The sequence below is a fragment of the Sinocyclocheilus rhinocerous genome, unplaced genomic scaffold (genome assembly GCF_001515625.1).
Source record: "Sinocyclocheilus rhinocerous isolate Xijiao unplaced genomic scaffold, SAMN03320098_v1.1 scaffold480, whole genome shotgun sequence".
In the NCBI taxonomy this organism is placed as follows: domain Eukaryota; kingdom Metazoa; phylum Chordata; class Actinopteri; order Cypriniformes; family Cyprinidae; genus Sinocyclocheilus; species Sinocyclocheilus rhinocerous.
The window spans coordinates 1,290,921-1,317,568 of NW_015655401.1; the positions used below are offsets into that span (position 1 = coordinate 1,290,921).

At 36.4% G+C, this 26,648-nt stretch overlaps 2 protein-coding genes and 2 pseudogenes across 2 annotated transcripts in view; 2 read left to right on the forward strand and 2 right to left on the reverse strand.

Moving 5' to 3' along the window:
- LOC107718116 (transcription initiation factor IIB-like) overlaps window positions 1-1,895 on the reverse strand; it is a 7,426-nt gene extending 5,531 nt beyond the window's left edge. Inside the window, exons 1-2 of the mRNA XM_016525077.1 lie at window positions 1,826-1,895; window positions 860-966 (exon numbers count right to left, since the gene is read on the reverse strand). Coding sequence (XP_016380563.1) covers window positions 860-966; window positions 1,826-1,842 — 124 coding nt within the window. The 5' untranslated portion in view covers window positions 1,843-1,895. The remainder of the gene's footprint in view (window positions 1-859; window positions 967-1,825) is intronic.
- Window positions 1,896-3,397: 1,502 nt separating this feature from the next.
- Window positions 3,398-7,746, forward strand: LOC107718115 (volume-regulated anion channel subunit LRRC8D-like). Its single transcript, XM_016525076.1, has 2 exons — window positions 3,398-3,653; window positions 4,957-7,746. The coding sequence occupies exon 2, from the start codon at window positions 4,959-4,961 to the stop codon at window positions 7,434-7,436; it is 2,478 nt and encodes an 825-aa protein (XP_016380562.1). The 5' UTR covers window positions 3,398-3,653; window positions 4,957-4,958; the 3' UTR covers window positions 7,437-7,746.
- A 1,768-nt stretch (window positions 7,747-9,514) lies between these two features.
- LOC107718117 (zinc finger protein 644-like) lies at window positions 9,515-24,234 on the reverse strand (annotated as a pseudogene).
- A 374-nt stretch (window positions 24,235-24,608) lies between these two features.
- Window positions 24,609-26,648, forward strand: part of LOC107718156 (probable ATP-dependent DNA helicase HFM1) — a 12,519-nt pseudogene continuing 10,479 nt past the window's right edge.

Here is a 26,648-nt window from a genome sequence, read left to right on the forward strand (position 1 = left end):
AGCAACAATAAAGTTACGCCTTCTTTCTTTGCGTGAACATTTGGGCGGCGTTATGCAAATCTTCCCACACAGTGACGTAGACATGTGGAGGCGTGTTTAAAGGAGGTGTTTTAGTAGGGGGGCGTGGACGAGTCTTAACTTTTAAATAGAATATCTCTTTGGGTTTGAGACTTTAGTCTTTGCAACTTTAGGGATCTTATCTATTCACGAACAGCTTGTAGCACTCCAAAGAGAACGGAAAACTTGAAATCGCATCATATGACCCCTTTAAGGTTTTTGAGGAAAACATTCCAGGATTTTTCTCCATATAATGGACTTCAATGGTGGCCAACGGCTGAAGGTCCAAATTGCAGTTTCAATGCAGCTTCAAAGGGCTCTACACGATCCCAGCCGAGGAATAAGGGTCTTATCTAGCGAAACGATTGATAATTTTCTTTAAAAAATACTAATTTATATACTTTTTAACCACAAATGCACGTCTTACACTAGCTCCGTGATGCGTGTCCGCAAATTCACACATTACGTAATCACGTTGGAAAGGTCATGTGCGGTTAAATCTTCGTCTGTGTACTCCGGGTCAAAAAGGTAGGGTAGGACGAAAAACTCCATCTCATTTTCTCCTCCAATTTCAAAACCGTCTGACATCGTTGTTTTACCTTTTTTTGTAAAGGGCGTTTGACTTTCTTTGCACATTCACTTTTCACACGTGACCTTTCCAATGTGATTACGTTACGTAAATTTCTTTGCGACTGAAGAAAGACATTAACATCTTGGATGACATGGGGGTGAGTAAATTATTAGGAAATTTTTATTCTGAAAGTGAACTCATCCTTTAAAGCTCTAATATTCAGAAGCATACCTACTACAAGGCCACATTCAGGACAGATCATGTCTCCTGCCCTGTAGTCCTCCACCAGTATTGCATCGGGGTGATTGGGGCATTGCACCTTGGGAAGAGAGTCTCCACTAAAACACACAAAAACTTTTCACACGTGACCTTTCCAATGTGATTACGTTACGTAAATTTCTTTGCGACTGAAGAAAGACATTAACATCTTGGATGACATGGGGGTGAGTAAATTATTAGGAAATTTTTATTCTGAAAGTGAACTCATCCTTTAAAGCTCTACATACATATACATACATATACATATATATATATACACAATCATAAGCTTCAATTTGCATCTCTTATCAATTATGATGAATCCGTTCCTAAAAAAATAGAATACTGAAGAATCTGCCTTTGCCCTGATCATTTCAGCAGCTACACAATCAAAATAACATGTCTCAACATGTCATATACAGAATAGGTTCATTATTAACAGTGGACTGAAGGGTAGCTTGGACTGTTACAGCAAGATGACTGCTACTAAACACTGATGTTATAGTCACAACAACGCAGACATGAGTCGGGATAAATAAAGAAGATATTTATTAGATAAATAATCAATGGGAATCACTTCCTGAGAGTTTTGAAGTGCCCATCTGGTTAGTGATGTGCGTGCAGTTAGCGCTATTAGCTCTGTGATGACTGTGCTCTTCCACGCAGTTAAAACAACTCATCTGACTGCTTGTATTTTAAAATTATTAGCAGCAATGAGCTCTCATTTTGTCTTATTTCATAAGATGCGAACGGATAGCCGGCATGCGCTAGCAGAAAATGACAGTGTATTCATTATCCAAGATCTCCTTTATACGCACGACAACAAACTACGACTAAAAGCCTATGGAGGCCCACACTGGGCAGATTCAAAGGTCATCTATGCCATGCGTGTACAGATCAAGATCAGAGAGACACAAAACCAGCAGAAATGTAACTAACCGGCTCGTTGACGCCATACTATTACAGTCTGTTGTCCACGGCAGTGTCTCTCTGGTGAACACAATGGACGCCCGCTACCCATATTTATAGGTTTTCTAGGTCACGTGTACAGGGCGTAGACGGAAAGCCACACGGACCAAATTTACTAATTAATGATTCGACAAACTCATTCATGTTCAACACATGCTAAGAGGTTTCTTGCGTTTAAATACATGCTGGGGGTTTTTTTCTCTCGCCACATTTCAGATGTTCAATTTGTTATATTTTTCACATGATGTAGTCTCGTTATCTGACATTCCAGGAATTAAGGTGTTTTGTTCATGACTGTTTTCACATTTGATTTGCTATGTTCTTTATAATAAAATTCTTTCTATTAAAAGAAGGTTTGATAGAAGTTGTAACTTAGATGTTAGAGCCAGTCCTAGCACAATATGCATCTAATTGTGTTTTAGCTCAAATTTGATTATAAACAGTAGACAGCTACTGAATAAATGGCTGGTATGAAACATACTGCAGGTGCAGTATTGCACGTGGTTTTAATTTGACTATGCACGTGATTTGCAGTCTCATTATAAAATTATTTGTCACTATTTGTTCTTTTTAATTCCACTGTTTACTGATAAGGATTTCAAAGTTCCAACAATAATGCTCTGTCTGTTTGAAAATTATACACCATCCCTAAATTCTTTAATCAGTTGTGCTTAATAATGCAGATATATCATACAAAGTTATTATTACCGGTAGTTTAATTCCACTTGTAGTGCCCTCAAAAACCAAGGGTTGGGCCTTTTTATAATCATGCCGAGAACACTCATATCTCTCTTAAGGGATCACCTATTCCCTTCTAATGAACCTCAAGAGCAATAAAGGAGCAAATGCACTGATAAACAGGTCATGACATCTTATCTATTTGTATGGCAGCAGCATGTGTAAGATAAAGTGTGTTGAACTTGCATAAACTGTAGAAATGCGTAGATCATTTGGGCTTCTGTAATTTAGGGAAATAATAAGTAGCCTAAGCATGCCATAAACTATATCATGATTTTTTTTCATGAATAATTAAAAGCATTCAAACACTGATGGGAAAAAATAAATGACAGAAGAAGAAGAAAAATACACGTGTTTATGATTCAGTCAGACAGCAAAGGAAAATCTATGTTCCTCTTACAAACTAGCTGAAACTTGAAAAAAACATTTGGGGTGGGTTGGTTTTAGTTACCAAAACATTTCCTGCGCACTGTGCCAGCCAAACATTGCTCCACCATTTAAGCATCTGGGTCCTAGTTTCCTCATAATAAAAGGAAGAGGAAAAGAAAGTAGAAGAAAGAGTGCACAGGGTTAGTCTTAAATTAAATAGTTATGACTGTCAGAACTGTAATACCTCATAGACGCCACCTTTAATTAAAAAAAAATTTCATCTAAAACACTGCTTTGTGTACAATGCGCGTCTGCAGCTCTAAAAGACTTTTTGGTGATAATTCACCTTTATCCAGTGCGTTCATAAACGCTACGCTGTCAGCGTACAATGAAATGCGCAGCTGACGAACGGAACAGCTCCGTCATCTACAAGTCGTAGCAGGTCGGACAAAAAATCGCATATTTTAAACCTCTCGCCGCACTCAGACTTCTCTGGACAGCGTGTACAGTGCTTGACGGACACTACATTGCTATGCTGAAAGAAGATTGTTTGGTGGCGTTTAGGTATTTGACTTTTGTAGTCCATGTCCTGCTCAACAACTTTTGACAAATCTAGCGTCTTGAGCAATATGACAATAAAGATAACGAGAGCGCGCACTCTTCCATCCCAGTGAAAAACGGCATAGAGACAGTAAGTGAACCGTTTTACTGTTTTTATCTGGGTCTTTGGGGCGTATTTCTTCATACTACATAGAAATACATTATTCCCTGGGGTTGCAGGTTATGTGAGTTCAGCAGTTTAGCGTTTCAGACTGCATTATACGAATGAGAATATTTCTATTTTAAGACAATGTTTCATTAGCCTGGTTATATCCATTTCAGAACAACCTAGAAACGTTTTTAATTTAAATTTACAGGTTTATTTATTATTATTTTTATTATTATATACATTTACTAAATGTGTGTGCATTTCCATTCTGAAATGATTTTAAAAAGTTTACTGATAATAATTTCAGTGCAGTTTTATAGTATACAGTTTTATCCATTTGGCCTTGTGTGTCTTGACACTACAAGGTATTTCTTAAGAGAATTTATTACTGACATACGGTACATTAAAACAGTTTTCTGTATTTTTACGATCGCCCCCTACTGACAAATATAACAAAATGTGAATTGTAGTGATGGAGGACGCTTAAACTTGTCCTGGAAAGTTCACTATATATAAAAGTCAAAGTAAAGACACATAAAATACTATTTTTGTGAAATGACGCAGCTATGCAATCAACTCAAAGTTAGAATTGTGGAATACTTAGCTTATATATTTCTTAATTCCCATAAATGGTTAACAAAGACAACTCTAATGATTAACAGCTGCCATGTGTTTCCAGAATCTATTTCTCACGCACCACTTTGAGAAAATAGCAGGCATCAAATAAAGCAGTGCTCGAACTGTGCGCATGCCACTGGGAATTTAAAAACAGAATTGGGCTATTAATACGACATTGGCAGCCAAAAATGTTTTAACCTAGAATCAGGAATCGTATCTGAAGTGAATGGACATGTGTTTCTCATGCCACACGAACATGTAAGTCATCACAGTGAAGTGCCATTTCAAACATGACACACTCTTGACATGTTTAGGACCTTTCATGTTGTAACTTGAAGCCACATGTGGCTAGCAGACATTTGTCAAGTCATGCAGTCAGTACATGCACTCTGTGTGGTTTAACTCACTCACTTATGTAGGCCTATACATTTGTACTGTAAGTCACTTTCAGTAAAAGAACCTGACAAAATGTAAATCTACTTGATCAAATATAGTTTTTTTTTTTTCTTGGAATAAACACCTAAGACTTTCAAATGTGTACACCAATAACATCTCTAAATGTTGATTACGTGTAATAGACTCTTATGTACAATTACTCACATGTAATTCATTCTGTTCAAATATGCACTGGTTTCATATGCACTGACTGCACTACTCTTTATTACAGGGATGTTTAGTCTAACTGAAGTTGCCTCCCTTAATGACATCCAGCCGAACTACCGTATTCTGAAACCATGGTGGGACGTGTTCATGGATTATATTGGGGTAATAATGCTGATGTTAGCCATATTTTCGGGGACTATGCAGTTGTCCAAAGACCAAGTGGCATGTCTTCCCATTCTTGAGGAAAGCACAAACCCTGAGGCAGCACAAAATCGACTAGAAGGTTGCACATCAGTTCTGGGCACTGCACCCTCAACAACCAGAGACCTTCCTGACAGCGTTGCACACGAACTTCTTAACACTCAACCTACCCCCTTAAAAGGAGAAGATATGTGGTCTCAAACTCAACCCAGAGGACGAAAAACAAATCTGGACTATCAGCAGTATGTTTTTGTCAACCAAATGTGCTACCATGAGGCCCTACCATGGTACAACAAATACTTCCCTTACCTTGCTCTCATACACACCATAATGCTGATGGTAAGCAGCAATTTTTGGTTCAAGTACCCAAAGACCAGCTCAAAGATTGAACACTTTGTTTCCATTTTGGGGCGGTGCTTTGAATCACCATGGACAACGAAAGCTTTGTCTGAAACCGCTTGTGAAGATTCTGAGGAAAAGCAGAGGTTCACAGGCGGTGTGGTTTTCCAGAAACACGTATCCTCGGAGGAAAGCAGTCAGTCTACACCTTTGATGGAAACTCCAACGGTGCAGTTTCCAACCGAAAAGCTTATTGCAGAAGCTCCTAGCCTGACCACTTTAGACAAAAAAGATGGAGAACAAGCCAAGGCTCTTTTTGAGAAAGTGCGAAAATTTCGAGTCCATGTAGAAGACAGTGACTTCATCTATAAACTCTACGTGGCTCAGACGGCGATAAAAGCACTAAAGATCATTTTGATCTTGAGCTATACATCAACATTTGCCTCGAAGATCAGTTTCTGCCATATATGCCAACCTGAAACTGAAAGTTTGACCGGGTATGATCGGTTCTTTTGCACGCACAACATGGCATTCATGTTGAGGAAACTTGTTTTCACTTTCATGGCTATGATATGTCTCTATGGACTGGTGTGTTTGTATACGCTCTACTGGCTCTTCAGGAGACCTCTTAAGGAGTACTCTTTTGAAAAAGTCAGAGAGGAAAGTAGCTTTAGTGATATTCCTGATGTCAAAAATGACTTTGCGTTTCTTCTACACATGGTCGACCAATACGACCAGTTGTACTCCAAACGATTCGGCGTATTTCTATCTGAGGTTAGTGAGAACAAACTACGAGAAATAAGCCTTAACCACGAGTGGACGTTTGAAAAAATACGTCAGCATGTGACATCCAATGCTCAAGATGAACAAGAACTTCACCTCTTTATGCTGTCGGGACTCCCTAATGCTGTATTTGACCTCACCGATCTGGAAGTCCTCAAGTTAGAGCTTATTCCTGAGGTCAGGATTTCAGCCAAAGTTTCTCAGATGACCAACCTACGGGAACTACATCTGTATCACTGCCCCGCTAAAGTCGAACATACTGCTTTCACTTTTCTCCGCGACCATCTGCGATGCCTTCACATTAAGTTTACTGATGTTGCAGAAATCCCACCGTGGATTTATCTGTTGAGGAGCCTCAAGGAACTGAACCTGATTGGGAACTTGAACTCTGAACACAACAAGATGATAGGTTTGGAGTCACTGAGAGATCTGAGACACTTGAGGACATTGTACCTCAAAAGCAATCTCAACAAAATACCTACTAATCTAACAGAACTCTCGCCTCATCTCACCAGACTGGTGATACACAATGATGGGACTAAGTTACTGGTATTGAACAGTCTCAAGAAGATGACCAGCCTGGTTGATTTGGAGCTCCAGAACTGTGATTTGGAGAGGATCCCCCATGCCATATTTAGCTTGGCTAACTTGCAAGAACTAGATTTGAAGAATAATAATATCCGGACCATTGAGGAGATCATCAGCTTTCAGCACCTGAGAAGATTGATGTGCCTCAAGTTGTGGTACAACAAGATCACTGCTATTCCACCATCGATAGGCCTAGTAAAGAGTCTGGAGTCCCTCATTATCTCTCACAATAAACTGGAGACTCTTCCTCCAGCTCTGTTTCATCTGCCCAAGCTGAGGCACATTGACCTCAGCCACAATTGCATCTCAAGTATACCAGTGGAGGTTGGTTACCTTCACAATCTTCAACATTTCGCAATTACAGAGAACAAGGTAGAAGTTTTGCCTTGTCAGCTGTTTAAATGTTCCAAACTAAAGGTTTTATGTGTGGGTCATAACAGCATCACTTCCGTCCCAGAGGCGATTGGGCAGTTAGTTCAGCTGTCTCATCTTGAGCTCAAAGGGAACTGCTTGGATTGCCTTCCATTCCAGGTTGGCCAGTGTCGCCTTCTTCGGAAAAACCTTCTCTTCGTGGAGGATCATCTTTTCGACACGCTGCCTCTTGAGGTCAAGGAAAGTATTAGTAGTGACTAAACGGACTGATGGACATTTCAGTTCTGTGGAAATCTGCAGAAATTTCTACGGGCCTGCCATCAACAATATGGTCTGTAAATGGGCCTCAAAGACAGGAAGCAAAAACACGCGTGTTGCAAAATACATCAGGAACTGTTTGCCGGTTAGAAGATATATTTAGTTTAAATTGTGTTGTTATACATTTACATATGTATATTGTGTTATTTGCATAAATTTTTGTTGTCATATTTAATATGCAGGCTGATGCATATTTTAAAGGGACAGTGCACCCAAAAATTACAATTCTGTCATGATTTACTTGTCGTTCCAAACCTGATTTTATTACTACTTTGGAACACAAAATACGTTTTTTGTCCATTTAATTGGGTCCAAAACAACATCCGACCCCACTGACTCTTATTGAATGGACAGAAAACACTGAGATATTATTCTAAATATCTTCTTTTATGTTCCTTCTTATGTCATACAGGTTTGGAATGACACACGAGTGAGTAAATAATGACAGAATGACCATTTCTGGGTGAACTGTCCCTTTAAGTATTGAGTTTTTAAGTTCTCATAAAAAAATTTTCAAAAGTGTCTATCAACACCAGTTTTAAGTGAGGTTTAGTTATGAAAACAGTTCAACTTAGAATACATTTAATGTCTTGTACATTAAACATATCATTTATTTCATTAGATTTGTACTTTGAGTTTAGGAGCAGCACTTCTCAACAATTTATACACTCCAAAAGACATGATCTGACATGATGAAATATGTGATGAAAGATGATGAAAGTTCACCTTTTCTCTTTAGCAATAACAGCAATATTGCAGCATGTTTTGAGTCTGAGGATGTGTTTTTGTATTTCCTTTGTTAAGAGTGAAACATGTGAAATGTTTTTTGCTGTACTGTGCTGATAAGAGGCATATCAAGGGCTAACTGGATGTACACCCTGCGTCTCATGATTAGAACCTCAATGATTTGTAAATATGCCCGCGGTTCACTTATGCGCCGTCATTATAATTATATCTTCGAAGAAGCCACACATTTGTGAAAGAACATCTAGAACAACTGCCCTTAACATTCTCTGTTGTGTAATTATTAATGTCTTATTTTATCTTTTCTCCGATTGTTATTAAATGTTGTGTAAGATGAACAAGATTTGGATATATGTTACAATGTTTTGAAAGTACAACAGTACAATGTTTTTAAAAAGCAATTAGATTAACCTTCAGTTTTAGCACTAAGGGCTAATATTACAAAGAACAATACCAGCAAAAAATCCCAAATTAAATGTATTTAAGTAAAGAGATTGTGACTTCTGTTTTTTGTACTCTTAACTGACTTTGGCTTGGCATTCAGACATGCATATTCTATTTTGCTTCAGGGCTTTACATACTACACTTCTGCATACATACATTTTAAACACGTTGGTTTATAGACCACTGGCCCACCCCCTTCCATTTGGTTTTGCTGTTGTTCCCCATTTCTATCTTGATAAGTGTTTATAGTTACAGCTGGTGAAAAATTATTAAAGATACCGAGCCCTACAGTTCAATACAGTCTGCCAGTGTTTGTGAATGGAGGTGGCATAGTTGTTCTTATATTTGTACACATTTATATTATCCACAAACCCGGCAAGACCTAACTGCTCAGGATCTCCCATTAAATCCAGTTTCTTTCACATGACTGTAGGTCTGCCTCATTAGAGAGGATGATTTTGCTTTCTGCATATATTCCAGTATCACTAGGAATTCATCCTTATCTAAAGTTGTCTGTGTAGATTCGTAAGTTATCCAGGTTATAAGAATAGAAGACTACTAGCAATTGTTATTTGAAGCTGCATACCATGTTGAAACTAGCACTTAATATAGTTCACATTTTAGCAGCATATATACAAACAACAAATATTCAGTATTCAGGTGTATGTGTGGAAAATGACTGCTACTCTTGCAATATGTAGATTATGTGGCACAAACTGATAATATCAACACATTTACAAATTGTTACATTCATAGCTTAAGTTGAAGATGACAAAAACATTTTATTCTGAACAGCAAAATTGTTTATAGTGATTTACATTTTTTTTCTCCACAAATTACCTAAAAAGGTTTATACACAAAAATATTTGAACCGTAAAAAATGGTCTACACAAGTAACAGTTAATGTTTTTTTTCTTTTCTTTTGCACATGTGGCAAACTTACAGATTTAAGATACAAATCAAAACGGTAATAAATGAAAACCAAAATGTTACAGGAAATTGTGTAAACGGAGTTATGACATGCATACTGTCTGACCTGTTAATATCAATAGAATGGGTTGTTTCACATAATGACTGATGTGTTGGCATGAGTCAAACGTCTGAAGTAAATGTGTAGACTTAAATTTATACACACATGTGCACCTTCTAAAATCCATGGATGGGACAAAAAAAATCACGTTTGTTCTCAAATTAAAATGGGTTGTTATAAAATCCACATACAGAATAATTTCAGTTTTTGTAGAGCATAAATCTGCATTGACAGATTAAACTCAATGTGAGAAGCATCTGAGGTAAAGGTTGTCTTTTGGTGGTGGGTTTCACTGAAATCTCGACATTTTCACCCACCGTTCGTACGTTCTTTGACCATGTACAACACCAGCACAATGTAACAATATCTAAAAAGTGGTCTGTGATAAGAATGGATCCTCACAAAGAGTAAAAAACAGAAGTCCTTACTGATGGCAATATAAAATTTAAATGGGAACCAAACAATTTACATACAAGTGATATTCCAAGGACAAATAGTGTGTTCTTAGGCTCATGAGGATGTTTGCATCACTGAAGGTTGTGCCTGTGGTACTGTGTTGGTGTTGGGGCAAGAATCCTTGGGGAAGGAGGTGACTTCCACCATCCCTGCCCCTGTGTGCGGTACAGCGGTATTCATGATGTGCCTCTGTAAATGTTTTATCCAGTCCTCCTGCACCGACAAAGGGCCTTGGAAGACTAGATCACAAAACCTGAACATGGAAACAATTACACATTAGATTACAAAGATCCACACAAAACTATTTTTATTAAAAAGTAAATATGTAATATACATTTAATTAGATTTATGTTAAATACACACACACATACAGGTGCATCTCAATAAATTAGAATGTCGTGGAAAAGTTCATTTATTTCAGTAATTCAACTCAAATTGTGAAACTCGTGTATTAAATAAATTCAATGCACACAGACTGAAGTAGTTTAAGTCTTTGGTGGTCAAAGACGAAACATCTAATTTCAGTATCTGCAACAAATTAAATTTACAAAAGTGATTTTATATACTGTACATAGAAAGCATATTAAATGGAAGTAAATTGTCTGCTTTAATGTTTCAAATAATGTTCCATCGCCATTCAGTGTAACAGATTTTTGTAAAAATGAAACAACATACTTATTCTGATCGGTGATTATTTTAAGTTGTATTAGTTGTATTTTAAATTATGAAAACTACTTGCTGACAAGTGGGTAAAACCTTGTTATTTGAAGAATAGTGGCAAAGATGGGTTTAATTTATTAGTATTTTGGGGGCTGCACTGTGATCCTTAAATAGTCTTTTGATGACATCTAATGATTCTTGTTCTAAAAGTGTCTGACAAGATTTTTTGTTATATGAACTATTGTTACACTGAACTTTTTAGTGGGTGTCTACTGAAAATAATGTTAAAAACGCATGATAGTCATTATTTTATGCTCAGAAACATGACACATTCTAATGTACATAAAAAAGAATAATTTAAGACGTATTAAACTTTTAGTTTTTATAATAATAATATATTAAATATATATATTTTTTAAACATTTGTAGCATAGAGGTTACCTGCAAGTAAGTGTATAGATTTCTTCTGGTGTGTGCAGCAGCGGGTACATTTTCTTCTTTGACCCAGACCTTGATCTTTGCTTTCTCTGTTTACAGTCAAAAGCTGCAATAATAAACAATGTATTTATTAGAAACTAAACAAACAAAATAAGGGCATTTTAAAAAGCACACCATAGGTTTTCACCTATGACAACATTGAAGTCTTCTTACATGTTTAGCAAAATATATTAAAGCACCTAATCCATATATTACATTAAAATAACTTTTAATCCAAAGGGTTTCACACCTTTCATGAGTAATGTAAATGTATTACCCTTGTGGTGGCCGACTGGTAGCCATATTGAGATCACATGACCAGCCGAATAACACAGTAACCCTCTATTATTGGACATTTGATTGTGAATAACTTAAATCAAATGATAACAATACTTCTACAATGCCATCATGCAGCAACTATAATCTGAAAAACCATCAGGTGTTAAGAGTAAATGTCTGCTACCAAAAGCACCTGAATCAGATTATCAAAAACAATTATATATTTTTTTAAGTTACTTGGTCAGTTACTTCCATGTTACTTGTTATGAGAAATTGACACAGTCAAAGCAAAGTTTAGTAAAGAGAGTTAGCATGTGACATGCATTCTGCAGTAGATGGTAGATGAAAGTAGACGGTGAGGTGCAGCATCCTTCATAAACAGGAAGTCAAATGTAAGTACACAAATGCATTTACATAGGAGAAAAGAAAGATACATACTAGTTCCGTCCAGAAGAGCTTTTTTCTTTCTATGTGCATATGCCCTCAAATGATTGGAGAGACTAACACCACTGTGGAATGTGGTATTACAGTGCACGCACACTTTTCTATTGAGTTCACTTTTTTCTGTAAAAGAAACACAATATATAAAATTAAACACTTACAGTTATTATAGATACTGTAATACATGTCAATGTACTCATGTTCAATTCATTAAAGTTCAGGCCTCTCATTAAAGGATTATTTAGCAGTAGCAATCAGCCTATATTTGGAGATGTATATTTGATTTATATTATTATATTTATATAAAATATGTTAATGTATGGTAAATAAATATATACCACAGACTGAATTTTTATGGACCCTTTTCACAGACGATTATGACACGATTATAATCGTAACTATTGTTTTTTTATATCAAATATATATTTTATATTATATTATATATTTTATAAGTTATTGTATATTTATAAGATTATACTTTGTGTTAAATTACAACACTGCACAAGGGTGTTTCTAATACAATGGCTAATTAAGTTAGGGCTGCCCGATTATGGTAAAAATCATCATCACGATTATTTTGGTCAATATTTTAATCACGATTATTTAACACGCTTATGAGTGGGCCACATGAGCAAAACTTTATACGAGTGATTAATTTAAAGATAGCAATATACATCAAATATACATTTTCTGTAAATAAGGTCGCAATGATATCTACATTTTAGAAACCAGCAACATTTCACAATTCTCAATACCACAGCAGAATACTATGGTAACTAATACAAGAAAAAAATAAAAATAAACAGTCAGTAATATAATTAAAAACAAAAAGCAAAAGTCAAACAATAAAAAAAAGATACAAATGAAACAAACAGTGCTTTAAGTTGTTTATGCAAGTCTAGCTAACAGCCTACTACAGAAATTGAATAATCGAATGTAAAATAAAACAGCATAGTCTTCACTTTAAGAATTAAACTTCCTTTGTTTCTTATTAAAGCTACAAAAGTCCTTCAGTCAAGAGCAGTGAGTGATTTTCTCTGTCTTTTGTTGTTTGATTAATATTAAGTACACAGAAGGCAGAAGGAATATTACCCGTTGTCGCTTTAAGAGCTGCACGGATCCAATATATTTTCATTCTCAACTGTTTACGTTCACTTCTGACATAACTGACGAGGTTTTACATGAATAATCACCAAGCGACAAATTTTTTCAAAAAGCACCTAGCAACAAATTTAGCTATTTTTAAAAAGTTTTTGGCTACTTTTAGCAACTTTTGCAAAGTGACTCAAATGATAAAAAAGGCACATATTTGCATCTAAATTACACAAAAAGAGGAAACCATTGAATAGCTAGCCGGCCAAGCAGCACATCAACCTGGAGAGAGCTGGAGAAAGATGCCTAACAGTACAAACATCAAATGTGCATTAAGTTGCTAGTTCCAATTGGTCAATAATAAATGCACATTTATGATACAGCATGTTATTAGCTTGTATATAAAATTGTTGTTCAGTTAGGTACACAGTAAGAAAAAAAAATGTGGAAAAACGGAAAAGGTACTAGTCATTTTCTGCCAGGATGTTATCCATTAAGTTGTAACCCTGTAACCTTAAAACACAAAATGCAATGTGGAATTTAAAACCGGTAAAACACCTGTGAAAAATAAATACGTATTGTTCCTTCATATTGTTCCTTCATATATGTGTAGCACACTAACTACCAGTACACTGCTTAAAACTATAACTGTTCAGAATGTGCAGTTTTACTAGTTAATAAGAAAATACATAAAATGTGTAACTCTTCAATAATTCAATGTTGTAAAAAATCTGATCATAAAGATGTGCTACTTATGTTACTTTTACAAATTAAAATATTTTATGTTTATAATAATTTTATGAACAAATAACATTTAAAAGATTTGTAAATAACATTTTCAAATATCTTGTTGTGTATTCTACGTAAAAACGCTGTTTTGTGTCATGGTTATGCAATGACGTCATCACGCAATGACATTTAACAACTTTTAGCAACAAATCGATCTGCCTTTAGCAACTGCCCCTGAAAATTCATTGGCAACACTGGCGCGCACTGTCCGTGTTCTGTACCGTGTCGGAGCGCGTGCACGGAACAGCGCAAGTTCTCTTTCGCGCTTTTAAAAACACGAATAAATCGAATAAACATCAATAAATCAAGCACGTCTCATTTTGCGAGAGTCACCTTACATGATTTTACTGATTTGCACGTGAAGTTTGAGCTTTTATGTAAGAGCGAAAGCGCACTGCTGAAAGGGGCAGAATGGGCCATAATAATCGTTTTATCTCGATTATTGCGTTTTCATAGTCGTTAGAAGCCAAGATCGAAACTATTTTGATTAACTTCACAGCTCTAGAGGAAGTAATAGTAAACTGAATCTTTCTCTCTTCTGACTCGTAATCAATCTCTCTCTATATATACAGTATCTCACAGAAGTGAGTACACCCCTCACATTTTTGTAAATATTTTATTATATCTTTTCATGTGACAACACTGAAGAAATGACACTTTGCTACAATGTAAAGTAGTGAGTGTACAGCTTGTATAACAGTGTAAATTTGCTGTCCCCTCAAAATAACTCAACACACAGCCATTAATGTCTAAACCACTGGCCACAAAAGTGAGTACACCCCAAAGTGAAAATGTCCAAATTTTTTCACTTAGGGGTGTACTCACTTTTGTGGCCAGCGGTTTAGACATTAATGGCTGTGTGTTGAATTATTTTGAGGGGACAGCAAATTTACACTGTTATACAAGCTGTACACTCACTACTTTACATTGTAGCAAAGTGTCATTTCTTCAATGTTGTCACATGAAAAGATATAATAAAATATTTATAAAAATGTGAGGGGTGTACTAACTTCTGTGAGATACTGTATTTTCTGTTTTGGATAATCATGGAAACACTATTGTGGATTTTTTTTTCTTTTGCTATTTGAACAAATGTGAACGCACAAATTAAATTTGCTGTAGTCTCCCATTAATCTCTATAAAATTTCACCCAACTATGATGACTTTTGCTTCTGAGAAACCCAAAAACGTGAAAAGGATCCATAGTCAAAATAAAAGTTCTATGGTTACATTTGAAATAGTTATAGCTATAGAAGGTTTATTAATCTTTACATGTTGTTTAAAGAGATAGTTCCCCTCAAAATAATAATTATGTCATTATTAACTCCCTCATGTAAAAAAAATGTATGCTTGTTCTTTTTCTGCATTTGTTGAAGCATATGGGCTTGGTCAAACATGAGAGTGAGTAAATAGTTACAGAATTTTTATTTTGCATGAACCGTTCCTTCAATGAAACATTACCTGCTAGTGAATTTGGCACAGCTTTGAAAGGTTGTATCTCCATGTCACAGTCTTTGCCTGAAGATAAAAGGAGAGCCTTTCTGGCAGTGTGGGATGAGTGCCTTGCTTTGGTCTCTTCATGGGCTCTTCTCTTCTTCAAAATTCCAATCAGATCACTTGGTGGTGAGCCTTTATTAATGTCTATCCTTTTATTTTCCTCCTTATCTTTCTGCTGTTTGACAGTAGATGCAAAGGTTAAACCGTTACTCAACCTAATAGGATGGAAAGAATTGGTGGAGCGGCACTTCTTCTCAAGAACCTGTAGCTTCATCTGAAACTGTTTCTTGTCACGCATCAATTCTTTCAATATGATCACTGGAGATTTAGACACGGTGGAAAAAGGTTTGCCCAGGCGCTTCAGGTGGCCTCGTACATGGTTGGACAGCCCAGTCCTTGTGTCAAACCACTCCCTACAGAGAGGACAGATAAGCTCTGTCTGTTGGCAGTCAGTTTTCAGCTTTGCTGGATGATCAGTCTGGGATGTACCCTCTTCTGTTGGGATCAGAAGGCAACAGGGAAGCCACATGTAATCAGCTTCATTTACAACAGATATTTATTGCTTAGAAGCCAATTAAATTTGTCCAAACTAAACTTGAAAATGTCTACACTAACCAGCCTGCATTTAGCTAACTTGCAACACACTGGTTGTGTGGGAATTTTAAACTACTAGTTTAAAGGTATCTTTAAACACCCGCATTGTACACCTATCAGCGATGCTCCAACACACACCTTTCCTGACTATAAACTAATCAAGTACATTTGGCCAGCATGTGAGCACCTGTAATGAAATACAGCTCAGAGAAGTGAAACATCAGCAATGGCACATCGCTCTTCTCAGTGAACCTCCAATCTTTCCATTTTACAGGTTATAATTTAATGCCTTTTCAATTACAAGTGATTATATTCATTAAATTATAATTATTATAACGTCTGGAAGATGAGTATGTCTGATTTGAGTGCTTCACATTATACATGAGGTTGGCATTACTATTCTAAATGTGGTGTGGATGGTGTGCACATTTATACACACACACACATATATATACGTATATATATATATATATACACACACATATATATATATATATACACACATATATATATATATATATATATATATATAAATCTTGATGTGTATGAAAATGTCACACATACTTTTCAATGCCCATTTTGTGTGTTCGCAATTTTTATGCATACGATATGGACAACGCATTCACAATTTTTATATACAAAAATATAGTTTTGTAAAATTGTAATTGATAAAATACTCAATAAATTTCCTGCAAATTGAATGGCCTCTATATAAAGAGTATGAAAAAGCATAGCAGAAAATTCCCTCATCATAGCACCGCTTTCTGGCCAATTTTCAGAAAATTAAGTCCACTGCAACTTGTACATAAACACATACAAAATAACATGATGATCGTCCATTCACAAAAAAACGGTATATATCTTCACTATGTTTTGACATCTTCAAGTTTTGATAAGTTTGGACTTTTAGACTAAATACAGATGCATCTCAATGAATTAGAATGTAGTGGAAAAGTTCATTTATTTCAGTAATTCAACTCAAATTGTGAAACTCGTGTATTAAATAAATTCAGTGCACACAGACTGAAGTAGTTTAAGTCTTTGGTTCTTTTAATTGTGATGATTTTGGCTCACATTTAACAAAAACCCACCAATTCACTATCTCAACAAATTAGAATACTTCAAAAGACCAATAAAAAAAAGCCAAAATCATCACAATTAAAAGAACCAAAGACTTAAACTACTTCAGTCTGTGTGCATTGAATTTATTTAATACACGAGTTTCACAATTTGAGTTGAATTACTGAAATAAATGAACTTTTCCACGACATTCTAATTTATTGAGATGCACCTGTACAGACCAATCAGTAACTCTGGAACAAACCTGAAAAATTGCTAAATGATGTGACATTTCTAAGCATTTCTAAACTAAAATAAAAAAAAATTTGGTCGATAATGATAAGCCAATAATTATTGTCAAGTTATGGTCGCTAACTGGAAAACCAGCTGCTAAATAAAATATCTAGTCTACAATCAAGCTTTATCTGAACTCTGTCTTTTTCCTCCCAATTTTTTTGCAATTGTTTTTTAAACCTGAAAAAAGGAAAGTCTCTTTCTGCATAACTACTATCTTAATTGATTTGATTAACAAATGAAGTTGAAAACCTCTGTATAGATGCAAGAAAGTATCAAGTATAAGAGAAGCATCACCTGTTTTGAATGGTGGCAGTGTTCGTCGTCGAACTGGAGGTACTTTGTCAAGAGAAGTCACCTTAGCTGCAGATACAGCTTTCCGTGCTTTCAGGCCCACTCTGTGCAAATGTCCTCTTATATGATTAGAGAGGCTAATTCCTGACTCAAATACAGCAGGGCAGTACGGACAAGCCTTCAGATCTGTCTCAACGTCTGAGTTCGGTTCACGCTTTACAGCTGTGATCTGTTCTGAGATTTCTTCATCCTTGCATTCATCTTTGACAGGAAACATCCTTGGGGAACTGTGATTTTTCTCAAAGTGACTAGTTGAGGCACCAAGACTTGCCTTTGCAGGTGAAGTCTGTTTTTTTACAAAACGCGCATTAGCATTCTCGTTACTTTCACATTCTTCAAGTCCAAGATTACCATTAGAATCACACATAAAGTGACCGTTGTTCATTTCTTTACTCCTCTTGGATGTTTCAGGTTTCTTAAAATTTTGTCGACATTTGGGGAAATCCAAAAGAATATCTTGACCCTGCATGTTGTGGAATGGAGTAGACATTTTCCTTTTGGAAGGTGACTTCTTCAACGTTTGCTTTTCCAAACTTAAATGCGTATAGTTGGTGTTTCCAACATCTTCTGAACAAGTGATGTTTTCATCAGACTTAGAAGTTCTTTTAGTGTTCCCTTCTTTAGAATGAACTGATCTTTTCAGATACTTTAAGGGGGACGAACTAGCTCCTGTTCCAGAGAATGTGGTCTCACAACTGAAGGAATCGTCAAGACACTCGGTTGTACTGCTTCCATCAGGCTCCTGATGAGTGTTGCATTCTGAGGCACTCTGGTCACTAGGTTTCTTTCTGGATAAAAGTGTGTGAATTGATTTGTCAAGTCTTGATTGGCTTTGGACACCTTTATTCATCCACACTTTCTTCTTCCGCACAAGACCGCACTTTTCATTGGATGACAAGCTTTTGTTTTTGTCTGGTGCTCGGAGCTTTAACGACAATTTTGGTGACCTTGCTGTTGGTTTTGCACATGATGTAAGAACATTGCAAACAGAGAACGTCTGTTCAGTTGGAGATGGTTCTTCATCACTATTGTCAAGGGAATGTGAGGATGCCTGTTCTTCATTAAACTGCGGTTGACACGAAGCCTCAACATGATTTCCAATGATGCTTTTAGTTTTTCTTTGAAAAGAACGGGAGAAGGAAATTGGACATGCTGATTTATTGACTTTACGCTCTTGAAACCCATCTGATTTCCAAACAGTCAGCTCAGCCCCACTGACGCCATGTTTATGAAGCAAATGGCGTCTCAGTTCAACTTCATTCATTTCGACAAAATCGCACTTATTACAACTATAGTACCGCTTGTCCTTCTCATGGGTCTTAGCGTGTTGCACAAAGGTGTTCGGACAGTTCGTTCCAAAGGTGCACTGTGGGCACTGCAACTTTGCATCTTTTCCTTCATCTTTAATTTGTTGCAACTCATTTATGTCTTTCGTAATTTTCTGTTGCTTGTCCCGGTGAACAGTTATGTGACTTAACAGCGAACTCTGATCATGGTAACACTGTCCACATTCCTTACATATGAATGGCTTTGAACTAGTTGTGTCTGTATTACATGTAATTTGTCTGTGTTTTTGAGATTTCTCTTGAAAACCACTGTTACGTGGAAAAAATGTAGGTTCCTCTATAGAACATGAGTCTGATAGCAAAGTTTCTCTAATCAATCCCATCTTTTGAGTTTTGCTAATAGGTTTTTTTGCTGGTTTGGTAAATAGGTGTTTGACTGCCTCAGCAGCTCCATTAAAATACTTGGTACGTTTTACAATGGGTGACTGTAATTTGGATGGTTTCCTTGGGCAACATGTCTTCTTAACAGGACTGCATTCTATCCGGCTTCCTTCACCTAGGTGATCTTTTTTTGAATCAAAATTAAACTCAGAGTAGATGTCCTCTGAAGGATCGACTTTTAACACCAGTTTTTCTTTACGTTTTCTTTTTTTATGGCCGAGTGGTGAAGGAACTCTTTTTTTGTGGTTGATGGGTGAAGGAACAGGGGACAGTTTTCCCTCCATTTCAAGACCATTATCATCATCCCACAGGAACTTCATAAATTCTCTTTGGGGATTCCAGCTAAGGTCATTTCCATCATCATAATTATCTAATGAGCTTTCTGGAGATTCTGTATCAAAGCCCCATATTCCCCTATTCTCCACATCCTCCGCTGTCAATGTTTGCCTGATTGTTATTTCCCCTTCTTTTCTGAGTGGATCGGGTCCTTCAAAGTGGACGTTGGTTGTGACAGAATTCTGAGTGTGTAATGATTTGGGAAGGAATCCTGGTACATTTTTGGAAATATCCAACAAGATTTCATCTGAGATATGGGGTGAGGTGGATCCATTGACGTAAGCAGCCTTGGCTGGTCCATCTGAGCAGATGGAGACCATTATCATCATCCCACAGGAACTTCATAAATTCTCTTTGGGGATTCCAGCTAAGGTCATTTCCATCATCATAATTATCTAATGAGCTTTCTGGAGATTCTGTATCAAAGCCCCATATTCCCCTATTCTCCACATCCTCCGCTGTCAATGTTTGCCTGATTGTTATTTCCCCTTCTTTTCTGAGTGGATCGGGTCCTTCAAAGTGGACGTTGGTTGTGACAGAATTCTGAGTGTGTAATGATTTGGGAAGGAATCCTGGTACATTTTTGGAAATATCCAACAAGATTTCATCTGAGATATGGGGTGAGGTGGATCCATTGACGTAAGCAGCCTTGGCTGGTCCATCTGAGCAGATGGAGTCCATAAAACCAACACTGGTCAGGAGGTCTCCTTGGTCACTGAGTAGTGCCATGGTTTCTTGAGGACAATGCACTAATGGTCCTGATGTAGTTCCCTCTGCACAGAATGTCTCGCTGTTCATAAGGTCCTGAGAGTTTCTTGACATTGAGTGTGTCATTTTCCTCTACTTTGGCACTCTCCCTCAAACCAGACATTCCTAGGAGTCCTAAGGACCGTTTCTGGGGACAAAAAATGAGATGAGCATGCATATCAATATATAAATGAATTAATGTTATGGTAGAAACATTAAACATTAAATTACCCTATAGCAAATATAGGCACAGTTGGATCCATAGCACGCCCTTCTTATAGAATTTATTTTAGGATTAAGTTAAGTTCCTTGCAGTATCTTACCACAAATTTTTTTGAAAATTTCAGTAAAATTCTACTTAAAACTATTAAAATACATCTTACAGTCAAGCTTAGACAATATGGCAGAAGACAACAGCTGCCATTGCAGCTGCCGATGTCGAAATTGTTTAAATTTCAATATTGATGATAAGCTCTGGACATTTTTACTTTATATGGATTAATCTAACAGCAGAAATAAATGTGACAACAGCCAGTCAGTGCTTGTCACTAATAGGCCAAGTCTGCATGCTCTGCGTGCCCTTGTGTAAATGAATGGCATGGTTTCATCTGATACACAAACTCATACACACGTAACAACAACCCGTCAAAATATAAGTCTGGTTAAACTTGAAGAAATTATTTAAAAAATATGTTACTATTATTTTTAAGGAGTATCATACAACCAAGTAGGGCTGTGCAAAAAATCGAATGCGATTTTCATGCGCATCTCGTCAGTAAAGGCGCTCCTGTGATTAGTAGTAAATCTCCAGCATGTGCTTTCAGATGGAGCGGCATTTACTACACAAAGCCGTAGGACACTGACAAGCTACACAAAATAACCTTAAAAATCGCAGGCGATTCATTGCCGATTATGAACGCGATTTTGTGTAGCTTGTCAGTGAACTACGGCTCTGTGTAGTAAATGCCGCTCCATCTCAAAGCACGTGCTGAAGAGTTACTACTAATCACAGGAGCGCCTTTACTGACGAGATGCGCATGAAAATCGCATTCGATTTTTTGCACAGCCCTACAACCAAGGTATTTTTTCATTAATTTTTACAGTTATACAGTGCTGTTAATAGGTAGTAGGGCTGCACAATATTGCAAAAAACTCACATTGCGATATTTTTTTTTTCTGCGATATATACTGCGATATGAAAAAAAAAATCAGATAACTTCAATAACTCTATTTGAAAAAAAATAATCAATGATTGGGGTGACTTTGTAGGCGAGTAAATCAGCATAGGAAATAAACAAATTACAAGCATAGATAAATAACAGAACAAAGATACAATGAAATAAGCAGTGCTTTATATTTTTCAGGTATAAGTCTAACAGTATTCAGGTACAGAAATTGAATAATCAAATGTAATAACACTGCATAGTTTTCACTATAAATTTTAAGCATCTGCATTTACAAGGATATTTGCAGAGCACATTATTTCAGGCACAAATAGATGCAGAAGTGAACAGAAATCAGTGTTCACGTGCATCTGCGTGGCTCTCACCGTGTCTACACCGGACGCGAGCGGCGTCAGTACCACAAAATACTGATATATCGAAACGATATATCGTGCAGCCCTAATAGGTAGCTCTGTGGAGTTTAATTGTGAAGAAACAAATTATCGTTACATTCATTCTCAAGGTCTAACAAACATGTGGAAAGCATTTCAGAGACCTAGAATTTATAGGAATTGTGTACTTCATTTAAACTACAATGCAAAATTGTAAAAATTGTTGCTGCATTGTATTAGTCCGAAATATGTTGTTTAAGAAATGTATATCATAGAAATAAGTTCTGGCAACATTACATTATCTAGCTATATTAAAAAGGCTACATTCTGTCGAAATGGTGGCAGCTTCAAACAACACTATTGTCTGTAACAGTAATGGTAAGATGTAGTTATTTTCATTTTTTTCTGTATTTTTTTTATGTCTGCATATTATTGTGGCAGGTTGCAAAGTTACTTGGCCACTGTACACCATGTAAACCTGCTTCGTGCAAATACCCCTAATAATAAATGAACCAATAGAATAGGTTAAGATCGATTACTTCAGTTTCAAAAATCCATGCATGAACATGCATATTTTAATACATGCATTTTTTTCATAATTTGTGTTTAAATTATAGCTGTCAAACAATCAGTTAATAGTAATTAACCTTATTTTTATGCCACCAGAAAAAAAGTACATTTCTACACAGTGCTGTTTGCTTACTCACACTTTCCTCTTTATCTCAACAATATATCTCCTCATCACATCTCATTAAGCACACAAACCAATATTAAACTAAACAATTAGCCTATGCTTTTATTATTCTCAAAGTCACTTTGGATAAAATTGAATATATTGTAAATGCAGTTTAAAAATAAACAGATTTCTCAAACTATAAATAAACAAACGGGAAATGCAAACTGAATTCAATTTAAATATCTCCTACACTTTATGGACTTAATACCACATGGGTATTAAAGATGTTTTTGCCAATCACATTTGTACATACAATGGTTTCTTTTATGGGTAATATTTATACTCAAGTGTAAATGATAATTAAATGTTTTAACTGTAGCTTTTGTGTTGTTATAATATAAGTGAACCACCAGTTTACTACAAAACATTCATGTGGCTAATCATGACAGCTCATTACTATTGCTGGTTAACAATGTCAATGCATGCTACATTCGACAGCTGATTAACAATGTTATTAAAATTTAAAGCAAGTTTCAACATTAATGAATTTGTGTGCGTGCGTGTGTGTGTGTGTGTGTGTGTGTGTGTGTGTGTGTGTGTGTGCGTGTGTGTGTAAGCACCCCCTACTGGTTGAATGCTTACAGAAGTGAAAGTGGAAATTACACAAAACTAGACAGTGTTTAATCTAATAATACTATAATAACACTAGAGATGCATTATGTATATACATTACATTTGATACAAAGCAGAAACAAAGATACCAACTATAGGCACTACAATGTGCATAAATATACAGGAAGGAATTCAGATTGTTTATGTGCATTATGACACACTGTACACAAAAATAAATAAATACATAAAACAGCTGTCATTATTGTACAATGAATCACCAACAGATAGCAGGAGAAATCTCTTCTCGTCATATGACAATGATATATAAATCACATGCTCTGAGAAAAGTAGTCAAACATTTATGTCTGGATGTATAAACAACACGTTTAAATGCATAAACAATTGTCATGATATTATTGTTGTTGTGCTCAAAGTTCTTAAAATGCATATTATATATTTGTGGATCAAGTTCTATATTGCATAATTATTGGTTCACAAAACATTATAACATGCATTCAACCTGCAACAAATTTACGCACAAACAGTAATTTTTAATAATTCAGAGTGACAGTACAGATCGAGATTTTCGTCCATTAATAACTTGAAATATATTACTGACATAATGCTGGCATTGCTGCTACTACATAAGAGAGTGTGCTAGCAAGGTAGCAGTCAATCCCCATTATGTTCAACATCAAGCTTAAAACCACTTGCCCCTAGCAGAATACTGGGGGCACTTTGATGGTTTCACCTTTTAATGATGCATTTTAGCTTACCTTTCTGCAGCTGCGACCGTGGACAATAACACTGAACTGAAATCATTTCATTTTTGCTCGTTCAAGCTTTCCATCTATTGCTAAGCCGCCATATTTGCTCGATGGTCCACAGACAAAGGCATTGCGCCTCATCGAGGGGAACTCCAAAAACTTGATAAAATGTATTTAAAAAATAATGTTAATATTGTCATTGCCCAGATGCAACTACTTATTTATGATGTAATCTTACACAACATAAACATGTTGGATACGTTAAATCAGAAGAAAATCAATTATTTGTATGAGTCATGTAAATAATGCCCCCCAAACAAAAAGTGGACTATTCCAAATAGGTGGCAAATAGAAGTACTGACGGTAAAGCGAACAGAAGAGCAGAAACCGAAAGAATGGCCATGGCACTCTCAACCAATTATTGAGAACAAAATAACGTTCGTAGCCCGGTATACCACAGCTAAACGTTTTGTGTTAAGTCATGAATGCATCAGGTTTGAACTGGGGAATCACAACAAATTCCTTCAAAGGTGTTTTTCCCCAAAAATACGTCTAGTCAGCCAGCTTATCAGTATCATACTAAAAAATGTGAAGGCGTTGTATTTATGAACTTAATTATATTATTGCTTTCTGTTCTTTAAGCCCTCGAAATATAGTATGTAGAGCCGTGCAAGGGGCATTTCAGTATATATGATCTGTTTTCTGTAATAAAATGACTGTTTAATGTCTTGATGATCACAGCTCGCGGGTTCGCTTGCCGCCTTCGAGAGCGCCAGTTACAAAGTATTCCTCACAAATACTGTTTTGTTAGATAAAACTTACGTATATGTAATATTTTTAGACTTTTAATAGTCACTTTACTATTTTTGTCCACACAGAGTGTACCAACCGACATTCCACCGCTTACCTTACGCGCTCAGCTAATTATTTTACCTCAGAGAAACAATAACCAGTGGCTAAAAGCTAAACTCGAGGGTTCACAGTACAGTAAATAACTTGACTTACTTCAACATGTTGAAATGCCTAATAACAGCTGTTCTATATCACAGTTGTACTTTTTAGGATGTCGGTGACAGTCAGAAGATGTTAGACTCAGAAGAAAGGCATTTCGTCAGTGGATAACCTGTTTTATGACGGGCCAATAATTCATAAAGTGTGAGTAGGCCTTTACACATGATGCCTGATCCGGGACACGCCAGATATCTAAGAATTAATAAATACATGTGGAGAAACTGGTTATTTTTATTACAGTTTACATTTGTATATGACTCTGTGTAGGAAACCATTATGTCAGGGACAGGGCTCCTGGATATTTGATGCTCCACCCTTATTATCACAAATACCTGCAACACAAGACATCCAGGCAGAGGCAGCTCACCTTTTCTCACAAAGTGAGTCCTGTTTCGATTTAGGCTAAAATTAAGGTTTTAGGTTTGAGTAGTTGCAACATGTTTTAGGTTAGGTTGACAAAGCTTTTAAAATGAGTGTGTGTGTGTATACAGTGGAGATCAAAATTAGAGAACAACCTGTAATTTCCTACATTTCAAGGTCACTACTTAGTCCTATTTGAAGTTATCCTAACAGGAGTAGAAGGACAGTTTTTAAGCATATTTCATAAATTAATTGTATTCTGAATCACAGTATAAAAAAAATTAAATGAAATATATGAAAAAGAACTCTGATCAAAATTAGAGAACACTTTCAGATACCTCCAAGTTATTGGTGTTAATCTGGCGCCTGGTGCTAATTTCCTTAATTATATGTCAAACCCTATTTAACTGGCAGCATTCCTCCAATTTTCACTGAGATTACAAGATGGCGAGCCACTCTAAGGTGACTGAAACCCTGAAACAAGAGGTTGCCCAGATTAGGGTGACCATACGTGCCATTTTCCCAGGACGCGTCCTGACCAGGATTTCTATATTGCCTAAAATATGTAGGTTTTGGCTTTGTTTGCGTGTGCAGACCGATCGTTGTATGACATCAAAGTACCACACAGATGGTTATGCTTTCGAAACGGTCTCAAAGTACTTTGATGTCAAACACTGATCGGTTTGAGCCACACTGCTTTTAAGTCGAACACCTAATATGTACGCGTAATTGCATCGCATTGACCGTAGATCCGACCTTCTCACACGCTATGATTGGTCCATTATGTACAATGCTTGCATGTTATTGGTCAAACTACTTTTCGATCATTACCTTCAGCAAGCATGAAAACAGGAAAACAAAGCCAAAACAAATCCTGGCCAGGACGCGTCCTGGGAAAATGGCACGTATGGTCACCCTAGCTCAGATGAAGACCAAAGGGATGACCCTTTCAGCCACTGCAAGAGAGGCTGGTCATTCCAAATCGGTGATTTCTTGAATCCTGCTGGTTTACAATGACCAGGGCCGGATTTACGCATAGGCATTCTAGGCACGTGCCTATGTTCGCTTGTCCAGGGGGGCCCTAACACAATGAAGAGATATATCATATTTTTGTTATACTATGGCAGGGATCCTCAAATCTGGCCCACCAGATC

Bases quoted from the DNA above. Each gene is read 5' to 3' on its own strand.
- LOC107718115 (XM_016525076.1), top strand. From the start codon at position 4,959: ATGTTTAGTCTAACTGAAGTTGCCTCCCTTAATGACATCCAGCCGAAC.